The sequence below is a fragment of the Panthera onca genome, chromosome A3, assembly GCF_046562875.1.
Source record: "Panthera onca isolate mPanOnc1 chromosome A3, mPanOnc1 haplotype 2, whole genome shotgun sequence".
Taxonomy (NCBI): domain Eukaryota; kingdom Metazoa; phylum Chordata; class Mammalia; order Carnivora; family Felidae; genus Panthera; species Panthera onca.
Genome location: NC_138341.1, coordinates 121,488,035 through 121,509,789, shown reverse-complemented (window position 1 = coordinate 121,509,789; position 21,755 = coordinate 121,488,035). Strand labels below are relative to the sequence as shown.

Genomic DNA, 21,755 nt, shown 5'->3' with positions numbered 1-21,755 from the left:
ACAATACGACCTAGTTATTTCTAAGGAATACAGGCCAGTTGTTTTATAGATTATCCCTCAGTTTGTGTTTGTATTTCCTCAGGGTAGGATTCAATCTTACTAATAACACCAAAATGATGTGTCCTTCTCAATATATCACATCAGGAGGAACGTGATGTCTGTTTGTCTGATAATATGTACTTGGATATCTTACTTAAGTGGTATTTACCAGATGTCTACACTAAAAAGTGGGCATTTTCCCCTTTGAAATTAATAAGCAACTTTGGAAAGATACTTTGAGACTATATAAATTTCCTGCTCCTCATCAAAGTTTAACCCACTGGTTTTAGTATCCGTTGATTATTTTTGCCCATATCAGTCAGTGCTGACTGGTTGCAAAGTGGTGATTTTTTAAACTTTGTTACTCTATGTCTGTTAGTTATTCTACTATAATAGAGTTTTCCTTTTTCTCCCATTTAGTTATATCATTATGTACTCATTGATTCTTTTATTATTATTATTATTATTATTATTATTATTATTATTATTATCTGGTGGGTTATATTTCACTACTATATTTATTTTGATATTCAGACCGTTCTGAGCCTAGCCAGTGGTAAACTTCTTCAAGTTGGAAGTGTTATTTTGGTGTGTCTCCATCATTCTTTGAGTACTTCATTATTTTCTGGCATAGTAATATGTTTGGGACTCATCCGGTGTTTTTTCTGCCCCCAGTCCTGGAATTAATGATTTCTCTTACATGCATTGGTTTTGTCTTGATGGAGAATATATTTAGAAACCAAGATCTGGGAGTTATGGTCTTTGCTACTGTGATGCCATTGCTTCTAGGCCCATTCAGTGGCTATAGCTAGAGTACATACACACAGAATATAAATACACAGGTACATAACATACATTCATATGTACGTGTATATATACACATGTGTAATAACGTGTAAACACACACATGTCCGTACCTATTTCCATAGAAACACCACCATACGGCTCTTCTACTTTTTTTTCTTTCCATATTTGTAACATCCTTCTTCAACAATGAAAGCCTTGACCCCTGTTATATTTACCCATTTCCTCAATCCTGTATTACACAGAAAGTAGTTTCAGAATTGCTGACCCTACCACTGGGAAAGAAAAAGAAACCTACCTGCTGGTAGTACTTAAAACATTGTAAGTGGAGCGTACATACTTAGTGGGATATAGCCCTGAGAGGAGGAAAACAAAAATCTTGCATTGTTCTCAGTAATTATGTTTTCGGGAGTTCCTGATGGTACAGTTTTTCTGAGACTCTTATATACATTGTGGGATAAATCAAATGAATAATGATATTCGTGTGGTTGAGAATTGAGCTTTTTGACATGGTTAAAAAAGAGATACAGATGTGTGGTTGGTGAAGTTAAAGTCCCATAGTTATAAATTTGAATTAAGTTGATCTCATATGCACATAATTGTATACACTATACACACCCAAACACTTCTGTTTTTGCCCACTGAATAGGTCGAGAAACAATGACCTACTTGATGGCAGTGAGCACCCCTTGCAACATCCAGACTCTTTCCCACTGAAAAAAACGAGGACTTCCAGGGAAAAAAGTAGCTGAATCCAGGTCTGAGCGGGAAATATACAGTAGGAGCGTGAAACATGTCATACCAGAAAGCAAACATAAATACAGACATATCTGTGTCTATTTCTTTATGTGTATATATGTATATGTACACACGCACTGCTCTGACCATGTGCTCATAGTGACATCTCCAAATCCATTTTAATACCAGAGTTTATTCTTTCTCCTTTCTGTATTTGACTGGATCACATCAAAAGAAGTCAGGAGCCATCTTGAAGTTTCCCACAGGAAAATAAATGAACAACACCAGTGCGATAAAACATAACACGTATATTTAAATGCATAACTTAATTGTGTTCCTTGAAAAATAAAAATCTTCATTGGTCACTTTTGGAGGGTATTATTTTAGAAACTGATTAAATAAAGAGAAAGAAGCATTTAGCTTGTCTTTCCTCCAGGAACTGAACATCAAGGTAACCAAAAAATTGATGAGGGGATTGTAACCTCTAATGAAGTAGTGGATTTAGGCAGTGTTTATCACTCAAAAGAAAGACAATCAGACATCATGTGCCTCTTGATGGAAATGCAAACACCATTAAGAAATACACTTGCCAAAAATCAAATCTTACCCTGATCAAGTCTCAAGATACAGTTCCCAGTTTAGAGGAGATGCAGGGACCAGAGGAACTTGTTTAACACCACAGCCAGAATACAGGTGGCAACATGTGAGCCCTGAGAAGCTAGAGGACAGACACCTGGTCTCTCCAACAAAAAAACCTGCATTTGAAAAAGGAGAGGTCAAAGGCAAGGGATATCTACAGAATGAGACTTGAGCTCTATCAGTCCAGTACAACGTATGGGCCCTATTTGCATCCTGATCCAAATAAGCATACTTATTAATACACATGAGATAAGCAGGGAAATTGGGACGTTGGTGAGATTGTTAGTACCAATGTTCATGTTTTGAGGTGTGGCAACAGCATTATTTTACAAGAGTCCTTATCTTTAGAATTATATATTGAGGGGTGTCTGGGTGGTTCAGTCAGTTAAGCGTCCGACTCTTGATTTCCACACAGGTCGTGATCTCGCAGTTTGTGAGCTCAAGCCCCACGTCAGGCTCTGCACTGACAGTGTGGAGCCTGCTTGGGATTCTCTCTCTTTCCCCCTCTCTCTCTCTGCCCCTCCCCTGCTCGCTCTCTGTCCATCTCTCTATCTCTATCCATCTATCTATCTCTCAAAATAATAAATAAACTTAAATAAATAATAAACAAACTTAAATACTAAAAACAAAATAAACTTAAAACAAATCAGCACTGATTAAAAAAAAGAATTATATATTGAAATACGTAAGTATGGGAGCGCCTGGGTGGCTCAGTCAGTTAAGCGTCTAACTTTGGCTTAGGTCATGATCTCATGGTTCGTGGGTTTGAGCCCCGCATCGGGCTCTGTACTGACAGCTTGCTTAGAGCCTGGAGCCTGCTTCGGATTCTGTGTCTCCCTCTCTCGCTCTGCCCCTCCCCTGCTCGCATTCTGTCTCTCTCTGTCTCTCAAAAATAAATAAATGTAAAAAAAATTTTTTTTGAAATACATAAGTATGAAACCATAGGATGCCTAGGATTTGCTTCATAATAGTCTTGGAGGGTGGGAGCATAGTAGAGATTGGAAAAAAAAAAATGGATCATCCATAAGAGGTCATTCTGCTTTTTCTCTACTTTGGTCTTTGTGTGAAAATTTCTTTCTAGTAAGATGAAAAAGTTAAAAAAACTGGTGTTGCCAGCTCTGAGGCATTTTCCCAGAAAGCAGGACAGCATCCTGGGAATGAGTAGCTGCACTCAGCCCGCAAGCTGGGGAGTGTAGGAAGTCATGTCCTTCTCATCACTTTATCCCAGCTTGTGGTAGTCACTCAATAAATAATGCGTGAAGAAATGAGTGAGTTTGGAGGGGCAGCCGACATCTGGGTGAATTTTCTTCCAAAATTGGTCCCGTGACTCATAACTGTGAGAGCTGGCCACTCACGCCACATGGCATTTAAGCATTTCCCTGTTCCTTGGGCTGTTGCCATTATATCTGGTGACGGGATATGTATGACCTTCCTTCCTTCCCAGGCTCAGGCCCGATGTCACCGGATAGGCCAGAGCAAAGCCGTGAAGGTGTATCGTCTCATTACTCGGAACTCCTATGAGCGGGAAATGTTTGACAAAGCCAGCCTAAAGCTGGGCCTGGACAAGGCTGTTCTTCAGGACATAAACCGAAAGGGCAGCACCAATGGGGTGAGTATGACGGGACCTGCTCAGAGCCCCCCAGGACACTCGCCACACAGCCCGGGCCCCTCTGGGGTCTCCCTTCTTACAGCTGTTTTAAGATTCACTTTCACTAAATTAAATCCGGTTGCACATCTTTGTTGAGTCATTCCCCACAGCAGAGGATAATTCAGGGTCAGGTCTCTGGTTTTACAGATGGATAAAGGAAATCTGTAGGCGCAGTGGTGTGGTAGGATTGCCCAGCATGCAGTAACGTTTCGGTAAGCAGAATTTTTAACAGTGCCCATTAGAAGTCCGTAGATCTTAACGCTTAACACTCTGAATATCTATTGTCACCATGTCTTATCTCATACTCCAGACTTTGAGCTTCCTGAGGGTATAATGAAACCTATTTTATCTGTGATATCACCCATGGCCCCTAACAGTACTTGGCTTATTAAAGATATTCAATGCATGATGGTCAGTGAAAAAAAAAATGAATAAGTTAGCAGCTTGCAATATGGCAGTTAATAAAATCTTTTCCCCCCTACACAGGGATAAAAAATGCAGCTAAGATTCTTAAATTGTATTAAGTTATAGGCCAACAAAACAGAGTATCTCCTTAATCTCTGGACTCAGGGCATCAAAGGTTGAGAATTAAAACCTTCCAATGAGTTGTCTTCAGTCCAGATGTTCTGTATCCTCTTAGCTATGCATGTGTTGCTAAGTATAATACTTCAGCTCACCAGTGCTGGGAGTCCTGGAACTCCCTCTTGTGATTGGTAGAGAGAGAACCAGATTCTTAATTAGAACCAGGAAAGGGTGTTTTGAACTCCCATTTCCTGTTTTCAACAAGCAATTGAGAAGATCACACTTGGCACAGCACCCTTTCTTTAGTTGAGAAATGACATCATTTCCAATACTCATGTATTTATTTAATAATGAATAAATCATCATTCTGTAGCTTGTTTAGTACATCTGGAGGTTTTTAAAGATACAGACTCAAACTAAAGCATTAAACATACCTTCTTCAGTGGTGCATAATTTCAATAGCTTGTGACATGTGATAATAATCAATGTCCTGAGGAATGTTAGGGCCATTGGGTCATGTGCTGGCTTTGATTCCAGAGCTCCCTATAGAGGATTATCTGTCTGCCCTCCCCATAGTTTTCTTGAGTATCTTTATCTGGGCTTTAATTTTCTAAAACTTGTGGCCCGTATCTTTAGTCTTCTGACATGTGCAGTTAGTGGAGGAAGTGGATCATGAAGGCCAGATTTTAGGCTGTTTTTCTCCTGTGCATTTTCCACATTGTGAGTGGCCTTTGGTGACCTGTCCAGGTACAACAGCTCTCAAAAATGGAAGTAGAGGACTTGCTCCGGAAAGGGGCTTATGGAGCGCTGATGGACGAGGAAGATGAAGGCTCCAAATTCTGTGAAGAAGACATAGACCAGATTCTGCAGAGGAGAACCCACACCATCACCATCCAGTCTGAAGGGAAAGGATCTACTTTTGCCAAGGTATGGCACCTTTCTCCAGAGTCCGTGTCGGAATGGGAGCAAAAAGAAAACACTATTCTTTGACCTTCACCAGCCAGGCTTTGTTTTTTCAGTATGCAAACTGTTGAGATTATCTGTCTACACGTGGGTTTTATGTGAGACAGAAAATACAGACTCTTTAGAGGGTTTCTGAGTAATGAGTCAGAAGCTATAGAAAGAAAACCCCACTCCTGACCAGTGGGAGCTGATCTCCAGCAGACAGGACAGACACTTCAGTTTACAGTCTGCACTGTTCACTGTTTGCAAAGACTGCTCCAAAACCTTTGAATGGTCTTCTGGATTTCCTTTTAGAGCACCCCGTGATCACTGTCCACGCACTGAAATTCCGCTGAACCCTCCATTCCTCAAACTGAAGCAATGGTTTTTGCTCATTCCATGAGAAAAGATGTTAGTCTAGATTCCCAGCTGCTACTCTAGGTGCTTCTTTCCCCTGCTCTTCACCTCACTGGATTTCAAATTTGACTGATGAGGCCACTTACCAAATCACTTTCAGGTGTCTCCGGCCGTGGGCTCTGGGAGCTTTGTGACCTGTTTGAGTCTCCTGTTTGGTGGCTTATGTAGGACTTCCTCAGTAGGACATTTTGTGCTTTACAAGTGCCTGGTCATCTCAGTATACCTCATACTGCCCAACCCCGGTGCGTTTCCCATAGCAGACATTTGGAAAGTGGTGAACTGAAAGAAAAATTGCATCTAGGGAAGTCTTACAAAGCAACCCTTTTGCAGGGAGCTAGACACCAAGTAACACATTGCCATTGTGTTCCAGGGCATTCTTCCTGCTTCCAAGTTTAAGTTCCAAAAAATGACCCTGGAGGTGGAAATTATAATATCCTTACCCAATCTTTAAAATAAAAAAAGAACAGCCTTGAGATTTTCACATTCATTTGGGAGGCTCTTTTAGGGGTTTTGGCTTCAAATGCAATTGGAGAACATACTTGGGATTCTGGTAAATTTGAAATAATGCAGGTGGTATTATCAGCTTGTACTGTGTTCAAGAGCAGTTTATTGACTTCTGTTATCTTCACAGGCTAGCTTTGTGGCTTCAGGAAACAGGACAGATATTTCCTTAGATGACCCAAACTTTTGGCAGAAATGGGCTAAAATAGCTGAGTTGGACACCGAAGCAAAGAATGAAAAGGTACAGTACTGAGAATGTTCTCTTCCATTGCCACATTTTGCTGTGGCTTGTAGGACCATAAATTCCCACATGGCTCATCATTATTCACTCCTGAGCCTTAGTTCTTAAGTGAGATCCTATATGTAACACACTTAAAGCATGCTTGACACATAGAGCTTGATAAATGTTCACTGTCACAATTTTTTTTTTTAAGGTTTATTTGTTATTGAGAGACAGAGAAACAGCATGAGCATGGGAGGGGCAGAGAGAGGGAGAGACACAGAATCCGAAGCAGGCTCCAGGCTCTGAGCTGTCAGCCCAGAGCCCAATGTGGGGCTCAAACTCACAAACTGCGAGATCATGACCTGAGCTGAAGTTGGACACTCAACCGACTGAGCCACCCAGGCACCCCTCACTGTTACAATTTTAAAATGACCTCTTGGGACCTACAGTCTGTTGGGCACCTGGGAAATGTGACAAAGGCAATTAGAACTGGAACTGGCCACACAGGTCAAGTTCAGCCCTCAGACCCAGGCCAGCATCCCATCTTGGCAAGGGACTATTTTACCTCTGCCTCAACACTTCCTGTGAAAGAAACTTTACCTCTGACAGATACTCCAGGGGGGACTAAGCAGGATGAAGGGGTTTGTTGGTCTCTCCTCCATTCTCTCTGTACCTTGAATTTTCTAACTTCTGAACATGAGAAAGAGAATAGCTGTGGAATGAAACCGGAGTCCGATGTCAGTCTGCCCCTGACTGCATGCCTCTTCTGGGCAAGGCAGTTGACCCCACTGAGACAAGTGAGCAAGACATGTGACAAAAAGAGGTGGTGATGCCCCTTTGCGGAGTTGGGAGATAAGGTTTGTGAATACACCTGCCTCACCTGTTGGGAGGCACCCCTGAAATGTTCATCTCCCTTCCCTCCATCTCTGGCCCTGTCACCTCACTCCAGAGTGCCCGCACATCACTTTCTACTGGTCTTCTTGGGTGAATGTTGAACTCTCATGAACCCACAAGCTCAGGAGACAGTCCCTGCTCCTATCTAGCTGATGTAGTAACTCACACCCAGCCTTAACTCTTCTGTCCCATCCCCAGAGCTTTCTCAGTCCAACCTGTTTTCTTTAGTAGGAAGAGTCTGAAGTCCCTTGAGTAACCTATTTAGTAAAACCTGTTTTATAAGGTGACAATCCAGAAGTTACTCTGTGCACAGGATGGCGGGTGAGGGATGAGAGGAAAAAGCTCTTGTCGTAGAGACATTTAGAAGCAGCTGGAGCATGGAAGGCGGAAAGCAAGGTGACTGAAGCAGGAGTGATGCCCCAATGTATCTGGGCTACACAGAGCTTAGCCAAGCTTTAGGAAGAGGTGTGGGGGTGAAGGGGTAAGGAGCAGGAATGGTGGGGACTGGAAAAGAGGTGATGGTTCTGGTAGGGGAGCTGCCAGAAGGAGTTGAAGATCCTGGGCTGGAGATTGTCTTCAGTGAAAGACAAAAGGTTAGGAGTTAGCGCCCATGGAAGGCAGAGAATGAAGTGGCAAGAAATGTATGCATCTTGAGAAAGTCGCCGAGCAGATGGGACTGTCCGACTCATCCTGTCTCCGGAGCGCAGGCTGCCTCTGCATGCTGGGCAGAACAGCTGGGGTGCCCCACTCTTGCCTTTCTTGGCAAGAGCAGCCGCCACTCTGGGTGCTGGGGGGCCTTGCCTGCCATCCGCCTGCACTGTTAGAAAGACTACAGAAACAGCAGATGGTGGCGGCCGGCGCCGGGGGCTTGGGGAACACTCCAACTCCAGCGAGTCTCAGAGAATCCCCTCTGCTTGTCGTGGACACGGCAGGTGTGCTAGGAAGAGCCTTACCTGCTGGAGGACGAGGCTGGGGTGTGGTTCTCTGCCGGATGTGTCCTCGGGACCCAGGACCAGCGACAGGGTGTGTGTATGCATCGTGACGGGGGAAGAACGAAGAAGGGTCCTCTCCCCAACTGTTCCTCTCTGTTTCTAGGAGAGCTTAGTGATTGACCGGCCTCGAGTGAGAAAGCAGACCAAACACTACAACTCCTTTGAGGAGGATGAGCTCATGGAGTTCTCGGAGCTAGATAGCGACTCAGACGAAAGGCCCACGAGGTCCAGACGCCTCAATGACAAAACCAGGCGCTACCTCCGAGCCGAGTGTTTCCGGGTAGAGAAGAACCTGCTCATCTTTGGGTGGGTATTGGCCTGGACTGTGTGTTGCTGTTTTCCAGCCCCTGAGATTTGTCCAGTTTGTGTCTCTAGTCACCTCTAGCGCTCCGGGCTGACGGAGGACCCATTAGAGCAGGAGAGAACCGTGCTTTTTGCCCATGGCCCCCCCTCGGTTGTTGTACGCTCTGCTGCCATATTGTAGACGCGCCATGATTTTCTCATGTGCTTGTCACGGCAAATCTCTGTTACTAATTTGTTGCCTGGTACTGATTTCCTGCTTTCCCCCCACCGAGGATATATATGGAGTCAGCACAGCAGATGTTGCGGTTAGGGCATGATTCGTGCAGGGCTCTGGTTCTAGTTGAAGTACGAGGTTTAGTTTCTGGGAGCTCACCATTGCTTTTGAATACTGCAGCTGGACTGTCTTAATCCCAAATTTATTCCCCTCTCCAAATAGTTTCGTCCCTCCCTTGTTAACATTCAAGTGGCCATATGAAGCTCTCAGGGTCCAGGTCACCTCGGTGACCCTCGGTGTGATACAGCATGTGGTCCTTGAAGGCCTTTCAGGGCAAAGCCCTCAGGGTGACTAGGAGACTCAGCAGACGATGAGAAGCACTCCTGGCACCTGTTTGTCCTGCAGTGTTGAGGGCACACATGGCCCTTCCTCCCTCCAACGCCCTTCTGTGTTTCCACTCCCAGCTGGGGCCGGTGGAAGGACATCCTGACCCACGGGCGGTTCAAGTGGCATCTGAATGAGAAGGACATGGAGATGATTTGCCGGGCCCTGCTGGTCTACTGTGTCAAGCATTACAAGGGGGACGAGAAGATCAAGAGCTTCATTTGGGAACTGATCACACCTACCAAAGACGGGCAGGCCCAGACCCTCCAGAACCACTCAGGTGAGCGGCGGCAGGGCTGGGCCTGAGAAGCGGCAGCTCCTCTGTGCTCCCGTCCTTCTGCATTGCCCAGGTTGCTGTGCTTTGGGAGGCTTCTCTTCCTCAGATGTTATCTGAGAATGTTAGCTGTGGGAGAGCAAGAGGTTTCCTTCAGTTCTCCCTCAGAATGATCCGGTGCTGCCTGTAGTATTTTGCGGGAGTACAGTTGGGCCAGTCCTGTGTGCTGACCAGAGCATCCCGAGGGTTCCCGCACGGAACTGGGGTCACACCATGTGCTCTGGTTTTTCTCTGGCATGTCACTGTTGTGCCCCAGTTCTACCTGTCTCTGCCTTTTCTTGTGCTGTGCTTCTCCTTCCCTGTGCTTGGCCACTGCTCACGTTCACGTTTCAGACCGAGCATCCCTTTTTCCCTGGCCGGGTTGTGAGTTCCCGAGGGGTGCAGGTGATGTTCTTAGTCTGCATGGGGTGCTCAGTAAATTCTTACCGCCTGACTGAACATTCCTGGAGTTTACTGAGCTGGAGGCCAGGCAGATCACCTCACCACTAGCACTACTCGGTGGGCCGAGGAGGGGGGTCTGTCACGTAGGGCCGCCATGCACAGCCTGGCTGCCTCCTTGCAACCCTAAGCCCAACTCTGTTCTGCCCCCATGTTTAAAGTTGCCTAGGCTCATGGGCCTTCCTTTCTGTTTCAGGGTTGTCTGCTCCAGTCCCCAGAGGGAGGAAGGGGAAGAAGACGAAGAACCAGCTGCTGCTCCCTGAGTTGAAGAATGCAGACTGGCTGGCCACCTGCAACCCCGAGGTGGTCTTGCATGATGATGGCTATAAGAAACACCTCAAACAGCACTGCAACAAGTGAGTGTGCCCCTCCCCATCCTTCGCGGCAGTTCCATTCAGACCGTTCAGGCTCCTGGGATCCCCTTGGGGCTGTGGGGGACCACCTGATGCTCCTGTACCACCATGCAGGGTCTGAAAAGGCAGGGTATGTGGTCTAAACTGGTTGGGATCCCTTCACATAAAGCCTGTCTCCCTCCTTTGGCAGCATCTCCTCTCCCCCAGAACCTGGACTCTCTACCATTGCCCCTTATACCCCTGAGGGGACTTCTGACCTGACTGTCAAAATCCAGTTAGGACATTGTGATTTTACTGCTTCCTCTCCTTTCCCTTTCTCTCCTTCTGCCCCTGAGGTCACATTAGCAAGAGCAGAAGACTGGCCTTAGTGGCCACTACTCTCAGCCCCACTCCCCCACGCCAGGTTGCTTCCTCTGCTGATTTGCTGTTGCCATTCATGGCCTCCAGGCATTTGACAGACTTGCATTTGAGATATTACTCTTCATATCCCTGGGCCAACACTGTGCAGGGGGGGCGGCAGGGCAAAGGAAAGAGTGATGGAAAATGAAACTGCTCTTGTGAAGTTTAGTTTGGGGAGTCAGAGGGCACTCAGCCACCAAACAGTGACGAGTTGCACGTGGATATTTGCATCACCGTACGGAGTATCTATCAGGACAAAAAGGACCCTTGGAAACCACCTAGCCCAGCTTCGTAGGCCTTGCAGGCATGTCTCCCCAGCACTCCTGCTCGGCAGTGAGAAGGTCTCTGCTGCCGCACCTCTGGGTACGACCTTCTAAGTTAAGTGAGAAGTAAGCGTTTGTCAACTTACAAGTTAGTGTGTCTTCCCTGTGACATCAACCTAATGGTCCTGCGGTGGTTGTCAGGTTCTGTTCTTTACCATTTACAGATGAAGTCTGATCCTTTTCCCTTCATCTTTCCAAATCTTTGAAGATAGGTCTCGTGCCCAAAACAGTAATAAAAACCGTGCACAGAAGGACAGGCTCTTTGGGACAGTAGTTCTCAAGCTGAGAATTAAAGGGCACGTGCTGTTGATGGTAGAACCTGCCTGGGAGAGGACCTGGTAGCATGTGCCATGGGACTGACTCAGAGTCACCGTGTAGGGGACAGATAGAAAGAGGAGGCTGCCTAGGTAAGAGGACTCCTAGGAGATCTTGTACTGCAGGCTGAGGATTCTCTTGTAGATTAAGCAGCCATGCTTCTTTAATAAGTGAGACATGTAGTAAAAAAATGATGTTTGGGGAGAAAACTTTATCTGGCAACAGTGAGATGGACTGGGTAAACCGAGAGCTAAGTGGCCATCTAGGAGAGTTCTGTCGTAATGTAAGTATGGATCATAAGGATTTAGAGAAAGGTGCCAACTGTAGAATTGGGGAGAAAGGGTCGACTATGAGAGACACAACTGGGGAATAACCCGTAATATGTGATGAGGAATATAGAAAGCAGCTAACTCATGACTGTGAGTCTTACCGGCTAGGAGAATAACAGTACTTGTAGCTGGGACAGAATCAGAGTCCTTACATTCACTGAACAGTGAGGTGCAAGGTGAAGGACTCAGGTTGTACCCTGCTAAGTGACAGCGGCAGTGTGTGGCTCTTCCATTCCTTACTGCACATGTGGGTGTGGGGCACTGAAAACAGGCTGAGCTGGCGAAGTTGGCATAGAACTTCCCTTGATACCTGCAGAGATGATCACAGATAATGAACAGAACCAGTTTGGACCTTTGAGGAATTCCCTTAACATTTCTAACCGCCATCCCCAAGACTTTTCCTGAATGTGTGCCTGATGCTGGGGATCAAAGAACACATGCAGTAGGGGCCCCTGGCTGGCCCAGTCGGTGGAGTGTGCGATTCTTGTTCTCGGGGTTGTGAGTTAGAGCCCCACATTGGATGTAGATTACTGTTAAAAAAATAAAATCTTTAAAAAAAAGAGAAAAGAATGCAGTAAAGCATTTATCTGAGTTCAGAGATGCTGACTATTGTTTATTATTCTGAATCCAAAGGAGACAACTGTCCTCTTTAGTCCTGGCTCAGCAAGAGCCAGCAGGGACCTTGCAGCTCTTGCACTCAGCATGGGAGTTCTGCGGAACTCCCTGCCAGAACCCTGCCAGGGAGTCTGCAGTTTGTGCTCGAGCCTTCCTAGCGATGGGAGCTTACCATTTCTCTGCAAGGCTCATTTAATTACCAGATTCTAATTAATCACCCTTCTATGTATTGAATCTGAAGTCTGATTCCTTGAAACTTCCACCCTTTGATCTTGGGTCCTGGTTTGCCCTGAGGTACGTTGGAGAACAGGCAGAATTCTTTCAGCAAAAGTGGACTGGGAGCTTCTAGAATTGTAGGCTCTGTTAGCAAATTTATTGCCACCCTCATACCAGATAAAGGTTGAGACAGGCTCTGGGGTCAGGACTGCCTGGATTTATGAGCAGGTGAATTACTAACCTCTTTGTGCCTTCTGCCTTCTTTCTTTCATCTAGAAAATGAGGGTAATAATAGTTTCCATCTCTTAGCATTGTTGTTTGGATTAAGTGAGCTAATACATGCTGCCATGTGATAAGTTCTCAAAGCATTGTTCAGTAGTAGTAGTGGTATAGTATTTAGGGACAGGAAATTGTCAGCGAAAGAACTTTAAAAAGTTAAATAACAACTGTTTCAGATCCAGGCTATGAGAAGTCAGGGGAGTCCTGGTGACATGCTCTGCTTCCTAATCTGGGTCCTGGATTCACATGTGTGTTCGGTTTGGAAATTCATCAAGCTGTATGTTTATCTAAGGTGCACTTCCTGGAAGTGTATTTCATATCAACAAAATGTGGTGTTGTGTTTTATTTTAAAGAAAGAGATGAAGGAAAGAGCAGTAATGCCACCGAAATATTGGTGGGTTTTGTCTGGCTGAAGTAAGGGTGTTACAAACGTGCCCCAGTCCTCCTTCCCTTTGAGTTTAGATGCCAGCTGGGGTTATCCTCTCACTCGGGGAGGAGCTGCCCATCTGTCCTCTGAATTGATTTCTTTCTCATTTGGAGAATAAGTGAATACTGTTCACTTAAAATTCTTTTGTCTCATGCCATAGATGCTACCAAGTGTCAACACATTTCGGTTTAAAGAAGTAGAGACCACTCTATCTTACATCATCAGGAAAACCTTCCTCTGATTGGGCTAGATGTTAAGCAGGCTGGGATTCCCATACCTAAGACCTCCTCACTGAAGTTCTCACTGAGGAGGCCAGCAGGCACTGTCAGCAAGGTAGAACGATCAACGACTGTTGTAAATTCTTAGAGCTCTTATTATCTGAGCTTTAAAAAAAATAAACCTTGAAATTATTTGAGTTGACTGACAGCTGAGGTAAGGAATGGCATACCAGAAAAATAAGGGTTCTTTCCATTCTAAAAATTCTGTGTGTGTTGCCACCTACTACTCAAGCCCAGAGTGGCACTTTATGTGTTTTTTAAAAATTGCCATAAATAACCTTTCCTCCCACCTCCAATTCCCATTTCCCCCTCCAGAGGCAGCCACTGCTAACCAGGTTCTTCCAGAGATACTCTGTGCATGGACCAGCCTAGATGAATGTACATCCTCCTTTTATCCTCCCAAAAATAATGTGTATTTTACATACTATTCGTGCTCTGCGCTGTTTCTCTTTCTCTTTTTAAAATAACTTAGATGGAGGTCTGTCCCTATCTGTGTAAGTAGGCCTTTATTTTTAATAGCCTTTAGTCTTGACTGGTATTGTACAAATTACAAGTACTCTTCTAAACTTCTTTGCAGTTTAGCCGTGAATATGAAGCCTCTCCCTGAATGGGGCCAGCTTCTCTGTGCCTACCCTTACCTTCACTCCGTTTTGCATACGTCGACTCCCAGGGTCATCTTCCGTGCTGTAGTTCTTTCATGGTTGGTCTCATTTCACTGTTAGACTGCTGTGGGCTCCTCAAGAACAGGCTTGCTTTTGCTCTGTGCCTCACAGTACCCAGCATGGTGCAGGGCACACAGTAGTTGCCCAACAAACGCTTACTTCCTTGTCTCGGACATGTTTGGCGCATGCCCTCCCTTGGAGCTTGAGTATGCTCTGAGCAGAATCCAGGGAACTGAGCACCTCAGGAGAGAAGGCATGATTACTGTCTGGGAGTATTGCCATGAAAAAGACTTGTAAATATCCATTTTTAACACATGCAAATGAAACGGAAAACAGCACCATTCAACATGATCTGCTCTTCAGTAGATCAATAAACTGGTAACCAGCCTCTTGGAAGGCACCTCTGCCCTAGAGGTCATTATAGCCCCATAGAGGTGGTGCGTACTCTTGTGGATCGGGAGAAACAGTGTTTCTACTGCCCTCCAGGGCTTACAGGCTGATTACATGGCTGGTGAGATACATTTTTCCATGTGAAGTGGGGATAATCACAGTAGCATCTGCCATCAATACCTTGGGTTTTGTTTTTCTACTGCTTTCTCATATATTACTTCACATCATAATAACTTGGGAGCGCCCGGAATTTCCATGTGTCCACTTGGGGGTGGCAGGTTATAGGCAGCTCATGGGCTCTGATACGTTTGCATTGATGTGTTCACCTTTCACAGGGTCCTTTTGCGAGTCCGGATGCTGTACTACCTAAAAGCTGAAATACTGGGAGAGGCAGCTGATAAAGCGTTTGAAGGCACCCCTGCCAGGTAAAACAAGTCAGCGTGGCTCTTGGTGTTAAAGAGCTACCATACAGTCCCGTTCGTGGAGACGGACAAACCTGCTTGTGCTTCAGGAGGCCCGTGTTTGCCCCCAGCCCGGGGTCAGTTCCCTATGTGCCAGGAGGCCAGCTACTGTGAGACCTGTCCTCTGAAGGGCGGTCTTTATATCCCTGCATGTACCAGTGCTGACTGTCTTGTTCTCAAACAGTGCTTGAGATCTCCACATGTTGAACCAGGATGATTTGGGCACTTTCCAACATTTGATTGTGTATGAGTTCAGCCAAGTGGAGAGTGTTCTACCTTCAGTTGACCAATGTATTGATGGCTTTTGCTGTGGTTCCCAACTGAAGATGGGCATTACACATAAGGATCCCAAGCCCCAACCTAGACCTACTGATGAGTTCTCCAAGAGGTGCTTCAGGGTTCTGTGTCAGTCTAAGGTAGAGCCTAGAAATCAAGTACATGTATGAAATAGCTCACTGGGTGAATGTGATGAAGTCCTGGTTTAAGAAACCTTAGCCCACAGCCTTCTGAGTCCTTGTAACTTCAGCCTCTCAGCATGTGACTGGGGTGTGGCTTAATATCAGGGTTCAGCCAGTAGCTCTTGCATTGTTTTTTGTCTGTGTTGAAGGAACTCTGAGCCCATGCCCTTCCTTCCACAGGGAGCTAGACGTACCCCTGCCTGACATCGACTACATGGAGATCCCAGTGGATTGGTGGGATGCTGAGGCCGATAAGTCCCTTCTGATAGGCGTGTTCAAACACGGTGTGTATTTCAGTGCATGCTCTCCCTTTCCTGAGCAACTCCATAGCCTGCTGCACGTCTCTGGTAGAAAGTAAGCCTCACCTCTCCTCTGTCCTCTCAGATGAACGTGTGAGTCATGAAAATAGGGCGAACATTAATAATATCAGTGAGGAGCTTCGCAGAGAGCTGCTGTGGTTACAGAGAGCCTGTCCACACTGTCAGACCTTGGACTGCCTCATTCTCCTTCACTCTTACAGTCCCACTGTCTAGCCTAATGCCTGGCACGTGTAGGCATGCAGCATTGCTTGAGTAAAAGAATAAGTAAATGGGAAAATGTTAGGTTTTAACCTTTCGTATGTATGTAGAATCCTAAGATCAGTCTAGATAATCTACATATTCCTGGAGTGCATCTTTTTGCCCCACTGGTATAAAAATTTAAGAATACAAGATGGCATGGACATCGTTTTTTAAAAATACGGTAACTAAGAGTCTAGGGGACTGAGAGAAGTATTTGAGTAGCTTGGAAAAAAGCTAAATAAGTGCCCCTTTCTTCACTTCTGGAACTGTCCTAGGCACCTGCCCTTGCCTTCAGCCAGCGGTTAAGGTGAATGATGGAAGCACCACGTGATAGTCACTGTATTGTGGCTGGTAGACCCCTTCCCTGCCCAGTGAAGTAACTGAAATGTTAAACTGGAGAGCAGGACTCAAAGTGGGAAGAGTTGGTTATACTTGGCTTTCACTGTCAGCTCTGCCACTTACTAAATGTGGGACCTTGAGCAAATCATAAATTTCTCTGACCTGTTTCTTCACCTGTACCATGGGGATAGTATCGAAACAGCCTGCCCGGAGGGTTGTTTGAAGACTCTGTGAGACACTATATGTGGACTGCCTAGGGCAGTGCCAGGCGGTACGTGCCAGCGTAGGAGATGTTCAGTGCTGCTCTGCCGCTTATGTGCGGCCACTCGCTGCTCTGCCCGTGGAAAGTCGCTTTCTCACACAGCCCTCATCAGTAGGACTCTGGAGGCCAACCAGCCACGCTTCCTTAAGAGCCATGCCTGTACACATTTTAATGAGGAATCCCCTCGACGCTTGGATTTGGATGCTGCAGTGGGAGGTCAGGGCTGCTGAGAGCCCTTTGTCAAACCGCTGGGTTAGGTGGGAGCAGCGGTGCTGTTGGCGAGAGCGGCCTGTGATGGTGGAAATGCCCTGTCTCTGTGCTGTCCGCTGTGTGGTCCACCAGCCACATGTGACTCTTGAGCGCTTGAAATGTGACTGGTACATCTGAGCAACTACATTTTTAACTTTATGTAATTGTCATTAATTGAAATTTAAATAACCACATGTGGCTCCTCGTTGGGGCAGTGCAGGGCCAGAACTCACCTCTGTAGTGGGATGAAGAAGCAGTGACCTCTCGATTAAGCACAAGGAACCCACAGTACAACCAAAACTTGGTTTAATCTGATTTTGGAAAGAACTCAAAGGAAGACAAGTTGTTGGAGACAGGCAGATTCAGAGCATCTGAACTCAGTGTGTGGGAAAGTCCATTGACCCTGCGTCTCCTATCGGCAGTAGTTTTAGGGTATGTTGCCCTATCCTTGGTGGAGAGAACGTGATGTGGAAAGACCTCACAACCTGAAGTCCCAGCATTGTGGCAGCCACACGCTTCCCCTCCATCCTTCCTCCAACCCAGCGCACACATACCACAGACATACAGAAAGCCTGGGTGGATTCTGACAACAGTGTGAAACCACCTAGCTACACGTGAAACAAATAAAAGAAAATCCCCAAATGAAGAGGTTACTTAAAGCCAGAGCTGGAAGTTCACTGATAGGACAGCAAACCAGAGGGACTGGGTTTGTAATGCCCACACGCAAGAAAGAAACAAGCCCTCTGGGAAAGGAGGGCAAGAAGAGGCCCTTTGGCCCAAGGATGCAGAGCTGGAAGAACATGTTCATGGGAGATAAATTACGGACACAAAAGAGGAGAAAATGTGGAAGATAGAATGAGGTTGCCATGTAAGCAGTAAAACAAGATATCCCAGACAAATGCTAACAACAAACAAAAACAAAACACAAGAGACCTAGTGTGGCAAGATCAGTGTCCTACAAAAGGTCTTTAAGGAAAGGATAGTTTGGGATAAAGAAGGTCGTTATACTTTGCTGATAAGTGTAGTTCCTTACAAAGGTGTGGCTAGCAAAGTAACCTCAGAATGTGTAAGAAGACAGGACTCTAGGGGCGCCTGGGTGGCGCAGTCGGTTAAGCGTCCGACTTCAGCCAGGTCACGATCTCGCGGTCCGTGAGTTCGAGCCCCGCGTCAGGCTCTGGGCTGATGGCTCGGAGCCTGGAGCCTGTTTCTGATTCTGTGTCTCCCTCTCTCTCTGCCCCTCCCCCATTCATGCTCTGTCTCTCTCTCTGTCCCAAAAATAAATAAAAAATGTTGAAAAAAAAAAAAAAAAAAAAAAAAGAAGACAGGACTCTAAGTGGAGCCAAGACCCTTTCTCTCTTAGGAAAGGCAAATTAACGCTGGCACCATACCTATTAGTTTTTTTGTCCCTGATGAAGGCTTAGGGTAGTGGATTAATCAGTTGATCTTAGTCTTATACTGGAAATGTTCAAGGGCCAGTCAGATGATGTCTAAGGTAACTTCCATGTCTAATGCTCCTCTGCTCTATGAAACAGTTTGGGAGGGTATAAGTTAGTAACTCCTAAGTGTTTCCTGAGCACATTCGTGCAGTGTTAAGATGATGCATCACCCACTCCTTTGAGATTCCCCCAGATTGCCAGTTGAGGTGAACTCACTGTCAAAATCAGGGCTGAGGGCATGTGTGCGATGCCTACAGTGGCTCATTGTGGAATACAGTGACTAGCAGACACACTATAAAGATGGGAAAACCCAGCCTCCGTACCCAGTGCTGGGGGACTAGACCTAAACCACACATGCGTACCTGGCTCACTCCTGCATAGAACTAGCCCTCTTTAGCTGGATGGTAACGTTGGTTCTACCTAGATGACATTGTACAGATGCTTGTGGTTGGTTTCATGTGCTCATCCTCCTTGGCGTCTTATAGAATCCACATTGGATCCTGCCCCTGGCCAAATGCCCATCGGACATTCCATGAGCACAGGCTCATCTGGGGAATACACCTGATGACCCCTGTGTAACTTAGCCCACATAACTTACCAGGTCTTACCAGCTGACAGTCAAGCTTCCAGACACCCAAGCCATCTGGTGTTCACTTTTCAGGGATTTCTGGCAGGAAGCCCTCTGCCTCGCCTTCATCCTGTGGAGGCCTAAGTATGAGCTGCGGCGCTACAGCCATTTTCTTTGTTAAGAAACACACAGCCGTTCATTGTCTGTAGTTTTGTGGCTCTTTTAGTCTGCCCCAGACATAGCCCGCTACAACCCTACTTAGATTAGAAGGATATAGCCATGGTTGCATCTCCAAGCTGACCCCTGGGGAAGAATTGCCTGAACCTTTGGTTGTTTGCAACAAGAAGGGCCCTGTAGCAAACCTCTTCTGAATGATGCTCCAGACAGCTGTCAGTTGTGTTAACTGACTACAGCCCTCTAGGGCAGCCTGTGTTTAAAAAGTTCATCAAGATAAGAAGTTTAGTATTTTTGTTCATGTTCTGCAAGCAGCCCACACCCTCAAAGGCCGTCATCTACTATGTATTTATTGGTACTGCTCTTCCAGCTCCTGCGACTCTGCAGGGAGGTTGTCGGGTTTTCTAGGGGACTGAATCCGTCATTCCTCCTTGCCACCAGCTTCGTAGCTCACTGAGAAATAGGAGTGCAAAATCTCTCTAGACTTGAGAGCCACACAAGACAGAGAAGGGCTGCATAACAGAAGCGTCCCCAGGTAGTCGGCTGCTGGAAGAACTGCTTCATGCCCTTGTTGAGCCGAGAGCACCGGAGGGCAGGACACATGGTCCTCAGTAGTAAAGGGCTGGTGGAGGAAGTTTTCAGCCTCTCACCTATTGGATGAAGCACCTCTCTTTTCATGGGGAGCAGCAGGTGGAGCTAGCGGCAGGAATTTCCTCAAGGCAGCAGGAGCATGTAAGGCCTTTGTTTTCCTGTGAGCTGAGGTAGGACACAGGGAGAGGGTACGAATGGCTCTGCCTACAACGATTATTGGAAGAGAATCTGGGCAAAGCTGACTCCTGCAATCTTTTCTCGAGCGTGCACGGTGTTGGGCCCCACGCTGGGTACTGAATGTGTACTGATAAGAAACAGACCCAGGTTCTTTTCCTAAGGAGCCCACAATCACATGAGAGTGACTGACAGTAATCAAGTAATCGCCCTGAGGAATAACGAGTAAAGAACATAAGGCATCGCAGTTTCTCCTGCCATATGCCTCATGCGGGCAGCACCTGTCATTGAGATGGCACAAGAGTCACTTTGGATTAAAAGATAAAGTACCTGCAGCTCCTCAGAGAACAAGCTCCAGGTGCTGCCTACAGGGTGGAGGACAGAAGTGCGTCAACAGTGATGGTAGAACAGAAGCCAACAAGGAGGTGAAGTACCCAGCAAAGTAAAACAAAGTCTGTTATTAGCACCCATGCTGGCTCTCGTTTTAGGTACAGCATTTTCCATCACGGGGGTCTCTGTGTATGTACTCCAGAGCTAGAAATGGACCTTGCTTCCTAGAAGCAACATGGAAAGAGTTTTGACAATCCTGAAGGAGTTTCACCCAAGATAATTTGCTATAACAATAGATTTGGATCTTGTATGTGACCAAATCCTGTCTCATTGTAAGATGGCATTAGGTTTAGTAAAATAGTAACAAATTCTCAAGCCTGGGATTATCACAGTAAAAGTGATGTTATCTCACGGTTTTGGCTTCGTTTTGGGAGTCTCTTCTGCGTCAAAAATGCTCATCCTGTGTTTGACTTTTGGGATGTGGTGAGGTTAGGTAATTCGAAAGCCCTGGCCAGTAGATTAGGATTTCATACTGAGTTGATGATTTTGGAAGCAATAGGTCGGTTTTAATCTGATTAACAACCACAGCAGCCCTCCCTGTGTCTTATCCCCTGCATGCATCACTTTGTTGAATTGCTGTTCCTAACACATGGGATGGTATTGGACTATCAGAAAACAGGGCCCGTTCAGGAGGTAACAAGTTGTCCGGAGTTGGGGGTTGAGGGGAAGAAGCTATAGAACCAACTTGCCTGATTACTTTCGCTGTCCAAAAGAAGTAAATGAGTAAGTGTTGTATCTAGGCCTTGTATCTCTTTACGGACACAGAATACGTGCATAAGCTTTTATTTTTGGTCAAGCACTACTCAGGGCATCTACTTTAGCTCAAGGATATTCCTCTGATAGGATATCTGATAGGATTCTATTAATCTTAAATAGTGTTTTTTGATTGTTTTATTTTTCATTTAATAAGCGAAACGAAAATGGCTGTCCAGGGCCCAGGGTAGATTTGGGGAGTTCTAACCTATCATCTGACATTTCTCTGCCCCCGATCAGGGTATGAGAGGTACAATGCCATGCGAGCAGACCCAGCACTTTGCTTCCTGGAGAAAGTCGGGATGCCAGATGAGAAGTCTCTTTCTGCAGAACAGGGTGTTACAGAGGGGACCTCAGACATTCCCGAGCGGTGAGTCATCTGTGAGGTGACAGATTTTGCCATGAATCTATGACCCCTTCCACATATCCAGCATTCTGCTAGCCTCTCCCAGCATCTCCCTTCAATCTTGCCCTCTGGGAACTACTTTTCAAAATTGCTGCATTGGTTACATTCTGTTACACCTTAGGCCTTTTTAACTTCCAAGCATTTTGAACCAAATACCAGTTCCTGTTCTTCATGGATTCCCCAAGCTGCCCACCATCCTACCCAACTCGTCTCTTACTTGATCAGAGGATTCTTGAGGATGAATTCAGTTAGACCTCTCATACCTAGCAGAAAGCTAAGAGGTACCCCAAGTACAGGCTTCCTGATCTTGAAATTC

At 46.0% G+C, this 21,755-nt stretch overlaps 1 protein-coding gene across 3 annotated transcripts in view; it reads left to right on the top strand.

The window, feature by feature from the left end:
• The window catches only part of CHD6 (chromodomain helicase DNA binding protein 6), a 205,630-nt gene that overhangs the window by 143,742 nt on the left and 40,133 nt on the right, over positions 1 to 21,755 (top strand). For all 3 annotated transcript variants that reach the window (XM_078444070.2, XM_078444069.2, XM_078444068.2), the window contains 9 exons: positions 3,665 to 3,829; positions 5,138 to 5,317; positions 6,381 to 6,491; positions 8,463 to 8,665; positions 9,341 to 9,540; positions 10,229 to 10,388; positions 14,954 to 15,043; positions 15,718 to 15,821; positions 21,274 to 21,403. In XM_078444070.2, the coding sequence (XP_078300196.1) occupies positions 3,665 to 3,829; positions 5,138 to 5,317; positions 6,381 to 6,491; positions 8,463 to 8,665; positions 9,341 to 9,540; positions 10,229 to 10,388; positions 14,954 to 15,043; positions 15,718 to 15,821; positions 21,274 to 21,403 (1,343 nt within the window). The remainder of the gene's footprint in view (positions 1 to 3,664; positions 3,830 to 5,137; positions 5,318 to 6,380; positions 6,492 to 8,462; positions 8,666 to 9,340; positions 9,541 to 10,228; positions 10,389 to 14,953; positions 15,044 to 15,717; positions 15,822 to 21,273; positions 21,404 to 21,755) is intronic.